At 34.9% G+C, this 7,907-nt stretch overlaps 1 protein-coding gene across 1 annotated transcript; it reads right to left on the reverse strand.

Annotated features, from left to right (window-relative positions):
* Positions 1 to 718: 718 nt before the first annotated feature.
* Positions 719 to 5,480, reverse strand: LOC145600136 (nuclear transcription factor Y subunit C-1-like). Its single transcript, XM_081656032.1, has 2 exons — positions 4,609 to 5,480; positions 719 to 1,073 (listed from the first exon to the last, which is right to left on the reverse strand). Exons 1-2 carry the CDS (start codon positions 5,316 to 5,318, stop codon positions 1,070 to 1,072), a joined length of 714 nt encoding a protein of 237 aa, XP_081512158.1. The 5' UTR covers positions 5,319 to 5,480; the 3' UTR covers positions 719 to 1,069.
* Positions 5,481 to 7,907: the final 2,427 nt, after the last annotated feature.

Consider the following 7,907-nt stretch of genomic DNA (forward strand, 5'->3'; position numbering starts at 1 on the left):
TCATTCTATCCTAATCAATACTTTATATACTAAAAGACACACCAGCGATGACACGTGTCATCTCCGGAGGTGTCCTTAATTATTATTTTTCATTTTAAAAAAAAATATTTTAATAAGAAAACAAATCATTTACAAAGATCACATTATTTGTTTTTGTACATATTCCCTATTGACATGTAATAATTATTATATTTAAAATAAAATATTTATTCACAAATCTTTCTAAAAAAAATTGGGCAATATATACCAAAAGTAAATATTTTTAAATAATTAGTGACCTATTTTACAATAAAAAAAAAAAATATTGCTCGGATTTTTTTGCCTACTTTGTTTTAATTGTGTATTGGAAGCTATAATAAAAATTGCAAATATCAAATTAACATATCACATACTTTTATTATTTCTTGACTAATTTATAATTATAATATTTCTCAATCAATAATATATAATTATATATAAAGATCATCGTGCATGGCACGAGATCTAACCTAGTAAGAATAAATAACAAAAAGTTTTAAAAATTAGTTTTTATAATAGAACATAACCCAGGTTCAAAAATAAGGAAACAGAAGTGAGTCAGGATTTTACAAGAAAGCAATTTGTTTAACATCAACTAAATTTTCATGCAAAGGTACTTAGTATCAATAAAGTTTTTAAGATCAACACACTTTACAAACAAATCCAAATCGAAAATCCAACTTTTCCAGCACTTCTTGGATACAAATGAAACCCGAATCATCGATTTTCTTTGATTTGGTTTGGACATTTGATTTTGTCTCAACAACTTATACACCCTAGCTCACATCAATAGCAATGCCATGATGCTAAAAAAAGCACTGCAAATATAAGGTAAAGAGTCCATAATTCTTGCATCATTTCGAGTTTTGACTGCCACTGAACAAGATTAAATGTGTTCTAGCAGTTCTGAAGTCATTACATTAGCAATTATATGCAAATTAATAATACCGGAGTGTGCTCTAGGAGTTCATAAGCATGCCAAAATCTGTCGGAGATCTGCACACCTCATCACCCTACAACGCACTGGTGGACATATCGGCGAATGAATTAATTAGCTGCAACAACAAAAATGTTGTATAAATAGCCGAAACCTTACAGAGAAGCTATATTATAACAAAAATAGAGCAGTATATATAAGTATGCAAATCGAAAAAACGAATTTCAAAGGCATTACACTCAAGAGTATTCAATCGACTTGTATTTAGAGGCGCTTCAATTCATAACTAACTAGCTGACATAAATACCCATCAATAATACATATGCACCATTTCTAGACCTAAATTGACATGCACTAATAAACATTCTGATGCATCAGAAAGCAGATGACCCATTAGACAAGGGAATATTATATGTCCTGAAAACTATTGCCATTCTTCCTAATTCCTAATGCAGATATGATTATGACACTTCTGCAAGGGAATGAAGAAAACAACAAAAATCCTAAGCAATGGTAGACTTCAAAAATGTGAGAAACACACAACACAAAATAACTACGAATAGCAGTCATTAGTTCTTTTTCTGTTCAGACAAGAATTCAGTGACAGAACTAATGCACCAAAACCTCAAACAAGTTCAAGGGAAACTAGTCAATAATAGAAATAAAAAATAAAATTTAAAAATCATTGTTTTCTCAATAGTTTGTTCTGGTCATAGGCACAGCTACAACAGCTCAAAGATAACTAAAGTTATATAATACCCATGAACTCAACGATTTCACAATAGTTTAAAGTTAAGATAAGCAACAATTATAGGTGCTCTCCTACCAAAACTACCAATTGAATTATAAGGTATGATCTTCCAAGCAAAGCATGATAACTCAGCATCTTGGATGCCTTAAAAGACTTACATGCAGTGTGGATTTAACATTTATCACCCGTTAAGATGCCTAGTCGTTTGAGCAACATTTCAGAGAATTTTTTGGTATGAAGACATAAACTAGTACCTCAGAACCAGCACAGAATTTTAGCCATACACCAGGCTCAGCTACATTCTTTCTACAGCATTAACTACTCTGCTCTGTACTTTCTACATACTAATTTACTATCCCCTCCCTTTAACCTATCTTTTTATAATACTTATATGAGTCAAAATTGAAGTTCCAGAGCTTCATGTTAAGTTAGGCTCCTGAGTTCTAACTATGTGCATACTATATTCACAACGAAGAAACTTATGCAAGCAATTAACATCTAGAGCGTAGTATGGTCAAATGTTTCTCAGTTGTTTCATATTCTGTCCAATTCAAATTATATTGTTTCCAAGTGTTCAACTCAACAGCTGAGACTCGTAGTAATTTACTACTCCCTGAGCTCTTCAGAAAACCAAAGTCACATAAGAAAAGATCTAACTTTTATTTAAAGGTCAGAGCTTGCAATTACTCCATCAAATTCTATACGTAACCTCAACTACCCATGTTGGATCCTCAACACTTTGGTATGGGTATGAATACTTGGACATTTCATTTCCTTAATTGACGATTTCCATGAACTAGTAGAGTCTGAGACTAGGACAAATAGCCATGTAATATGAATTCTCAAGTTTTAACATATTCTCTCAACAGTGGTTGTTTCTCTTAGCTTAAAGTATCGTTGGTTGGCCAACCTACTGCTATCTCACTTGTTCCAGAACCCTAATGTTCAATCATCACTCCTATCTCTTCCGGCTGGCCATCTTGATACCCTCTATGGGATAGTAATCAATTAAACATTGCCAGAATGCCAGGGTCTTATGTTGGACAAAAGAATATTTGATGCAGCTAAACAAATATTAATCAGCAACAATTTTATCAACCCTCCATCCTCTATCAGATCTTTTCACTGCTAATTCTGTGACATTGGAAGACAAGTTCTCCAATGAGAAGGAAAAGCCTACCACAAATACAATCAGGATTATACAACAGCTAGTAAATGGCAGTTGATATTCCTAAATGGACACGATTATGAACCAATTGACAAGTCCAACCCCAATATCTTTTCTTTTTTTTTTTTTTTTTTTTTTTAGGGGGGGGGGGGGGGGGGTGTTGTATATAGAGAGCCACAAGGGGGTAATGTGAATTGATCACAGGAGCTCTTGAAATCGGGAATTAAGCTCTAATCACTTGAGCTATCCCTCACTCTCTCCAACCCCAATATCTTTATTTCAAGGGTCAATGCACCACAATATGGATCCTCTGCTAATAAACAACCATTTAATGGTTGGATAAAAATTATTTCCGGCATCACATCATACCATTTTCTGGACTTAAAGAAATATCTCCAATGGTGCCACAATCTGTTCTACTAGGATGTCAAAAGCCAATTCAAACTGCTTAATAATAGCAACCTCACATACACCGGATCCTAACAAATGTCTTTTCCCAACCAGATGAGAGTTGAAAGTTGAGAGGGTCATGCTCATTGGCAGCAATTAAGCATTAACACCAATTCACCAATGAATAAAAGAGATCCAAACTCAGTTGGCTCAGCTAAACCATTCAGCAACACATCTCAACATGGTACACTCTTATCTTAGAATATATTCAAGTGACAGTTTGTTCCGAATGAGGGGATAGACCAATCGGGAACAACAAATACTTCATCCAAAACAAAATCATTTTTGTAGTTGTGTAATGGTGTGTTACTCTAACCAGTCATAAGTTGATAACAAGGCATGTGATTATGTGAACTCTCATCCATTTCAAATTGATCCCCTTTGGGTCAGTCTCAAAAAAATGATCACACCATAGGTTGAGCTTGTTTGTGATTGCTTATACACACTATAGTAGAAGTTACAGAGTCTCCTCCATTCAAATAAGATTTCCCCATATCCTTATTTAACTTTTTAAAGAATTGGTTCATTCGAAAGCAAGTGGATCATTTTTCAAAAGCCCATAGGTTGTCAACTGGAACATATACCAAAAGGCAAATAGGACAAACTAAATGGGACATCTGAAAAAGAATATGAGATAATTTTAGTGGGATGGATTACGAAAATATATATTAAATGGAAAAAAATGGGTCCTAAAAACCGTAAAATTTAAGAGGATTATAGTTCAGTAAGTATTGACCAGTCAGCCACCCCATGGAGGTGCGCTTTTAAAAATGTAGAGAATAGTAAATACATCCGCTACTTGTCCTCAACCCCCACCACCACCTACACAAACCCCAAAAACAGTTTTCCACCAATCAGCAGCTACACAGTAATGATTCACCTGAGCCCCATTTGAATGATACTATATTATAAAATACTAGTATATTACAAAATTACACATCAACTAGTGTAATCTTATTATTTATTCAAGTGTTACATGTCAACTGGTGTAATACAATTAGTATTTTATCAGTAAAGTTTATGCTTTTAATCTTCCAAAGAAAACCAAAAGGGGGAAATTTATTTTTTATTATAGAATAATCAAATTCAAAATTCCACTTTTGCCTCAAACTTGTAACATATTCCCTCAATTCAAACAGATCCAACTACAAAAATAAGTTACCCCAAACATCACAATCAAAAGAAGAATGTGTGAAAAATAATCTAACCGATGCAATAATTAAAGAACGGAGGAATTAATTACAAATATTAAAAAAACGGAGGAAGTAGATAATTAAAGTTTACCTCTGGCCATCGAGGCTACCCTGGCCATTATTCCCCCCACCACTAGCAGCACTTCCATAAGACCCATCGTCACCGGCCGCATGCCCACTCTGCCACACACTCTGCCACGCCGAAGACGGCGGTGGCGGACCCGAAACTCCATACAACCCGGAAGGGTCCATAGCCGGCCTCCCAATCATAACCCCAGGAGGCGCCGGCTGTCCCATTGGCGGATAATAATACGGAACCCCACTCGCAGTCGGAACACCAACCCCAGGAGGCGGTGACACCCCAGTAGGCCCCACGATTCCACCAACCATTCCTAACCCAGCAGCCTCATCCTTGATCTCATCTCTAGGAACAATATCAACCAAGAAATCGAAAATATCGGTACGAGTAATTGCTGCGGCTATATCGTTCTTCTGAAGCGTCCTGCGCTTGTTTTCCTCAGCGTGGAGCCATGAGCGAATAGTGAGCTCAAGAATGAACAACTCGCAGGCTTTCGCAAACAGAATTGGTGCTTCGGCGGAGATCATGCGGACGTCTTCGTCGGCTTTCATTATTTTCTTAATGCGGGCTAATGGGAGTGAATGGTTCTTGAAATCGTTGGCAGTTTCGATTTCTTGGCGTTGGTAGGACCAGAACATTTGAAGTTGTTGTTGCTGTTGTTGGAGGAGGTGGTGGTAAGGGCCGGCTTGCGGCGGCGGTGGTTGTGATTGGTTGCCCTCCATTAATACCGGTGAGTTGGTTTGGGTTGAGAGGAGAGAGAAATAGGGAGGGAAGGAAGGAGGGAGATAAGGTAGAGAGAGTGTAGTACAGATTTCTAAGATGAGAATGTGATGGGTGTGGGATTTGGGAAGATGGAAGGGCCACTTTTCTTTTTCTTATTTCTATAATTTTATTTTAATAAAAAAAATTATTTTTATTTTTATTTATTTTATTTTATTTTTTATTTTTTTTGGGCTTGTGTGATGTGGATGCAATTAGCGGGAGGATTTGGATTGAATGAGAACTTAGGGTATGTTCTCTTTGACTGAACTCAGCTGAACTGAACTGAACTGAACTTAGCTGAACTGAACTGAAATGAATATTTTATAAGAGAAGAAAATTAGGAGCTGAGCTGAAATGAACTGAACTAAACTGAACTGAGCTGAGTTGAACTGAACTGAAATGAACTAAATTTCAACGTAAGAGAACAGGCCCTTAACTACTACCTCTGTTTCGTATTACTTGCAACTTTGGAATATTTTATATCTCACAAATAATACCCCAAAGTTGCAACTAATAAGAAACGGAGGTAGTACTTATAAAGCCTGTCGAAAAAAAAAAAAAACTAACTTCTACTTATAGAGGGCTTCCAAAAACAATTTTATACGATACTATTAGGACTTGTTATAGTACTACTTGAAGTATCAATAATATGACCTATATTTTACCACTGATGATATTAATAGTACTACTAAAGAGAATACTTAATACTTCCTCCGTTACGCATTATGTGCAACAAAGTTGCTTGCACAAACTCCAAGAAGAAATTTCTTAAGCAAAAATTAGGAAATAAGGGGTATGTGATTAATTGGAAGAGAAAGAAACTGAAAAATTAAACACCACCTGTAGACACCAAAAAATGTCTCCCCAAAACCAAACTCGATGATGAACAACCTTTCACTGCCATTATTGGTCGGGTTTAGTATTTAATATTTGGAGTGCTTAAATCCATATTCAAATTCATATTTTCATTTCATAAACCAACCCATTTCCTAGCCCATTTCCCCAAACCTTCACTTATTTTCCTCTTTTCGTGCCTTTAAACCAAAATAATTCATTTCGTGTCTTTTAAAATCATTCATTTCGTGTCTTTTTCATAAAAATGTTTAGTCCAGTTTATTTTACTCCATAATATGGGTCCAATTATTTAATAATTGAATGGGGCTTTAAAAGAGCTTTCCAACGATATATTATAAGCCCAAATCCGAGTTATAACAAATAAGTTATGACCAAAATACTAAATTTAGCCCAAATCGAACCTAAGTCCACCTTAATTACGACCCAATGATCATGTGGAGGGTCTGTAGGGAATACTTCAAGCATTACCCCTAGCTTGAACCCCACTGTGATCATACACTAAAGTATGGTGGCGTCCAAAGGGAAAGAAGCTAGAGCAAAAGAGTCGCCAACAAGTTTTAGGAACTTGTAAACCGTTCACAGGGTGAAGGTTACACCCCTTAACGATCCAAGAGATCGTCAACTCCAATAGGTTTGGAACCATGACTGGTAGTTCGGGGATGAAGGTACAAATCCAACCTAAAAGAGATTGAACCCGCCCTAATAATAGGCCTCTACTTTATTCTGATCGTATTCATGTGCGCTTTCTGACTAACATACAATCAATAGAATTAACCCTAAACATGTTTATCTATGTTGGTTGAATATTAATGCACAAATAAATCTATTATTAGCGATCACTTGAATTATAATCATATTAACCCTAAACAAGATTATTAATAATCTTATTAAGCGTGATTACAAGTACAAATTCCCTTTAAACATGCATAAAAGGTGTGATCAAGCAATAACAATAAATATCAAGCAACATAATAAATCATACATAATAATTATAATCATAATAATAACAATAATAACTAAAATAATCATGATTAAAATAATCATGTTAAAGCATAATATTAATAGGTAGATCCTAGACATGATACTAACAAGATTAATAATAAACCCTAGCATGTCACTAAACAATAAAAATCAAAGTTTTAACCCTAACATGATACTAACATGAATATTAGGAAAGAAAATAGGAAGTATCGCAGGAATCACAATTGTCATATTTGATATTAGAAATTATAGTTGTTACCCTAAACATGATACTAGAAAGATCAAAACACCCTAACATGACGCTAGGAATCATAATAATAACCTAGACATGATTTCTATATCATAATAACAATGTAAACAATTAAAGCACTTACTTGGATGCCTCGTATCTCTTTTTAATAACAAAATACACGCGTTAGTAACTTCAAGGAAAATAATAAAATCAAAAATTAAATTAAATAATTGAAATAGAGATTTGGGACCAAACCCTCAGAAATTAAAACCTTTCACGTCTAGGGCGAAGACAGCTTTGAACTTGGTTAGGTGTGTCTAAATCTTGTAAATGCGGAATTTTGTATAAGAAAACCTAGTTTAGAAAAGAGAGAGAGTATCAAGAATTTTTTGATGTGAGTTGATGATTGAAAAAGGGGAGATATGACCTTTATTTATAGGAAAAAAGAGAGTCGAAAAATAAAGAAAAGAATCCGAATTCA

The sequence above is a fragment of the Chenopodium album genome, chromosome 2 (assembly GCF_948465745.1).
Source record: "Chenopodium album chromosome 2, dcCheAlbu1.1, whole genome shotgun sequence".
NCBI lineage: Eukaryota > Viridiplantae > Streptophyta > Magnoliopsida > Caryophyllales > Amaranthaceae > Chenopodium > Chenopodium album.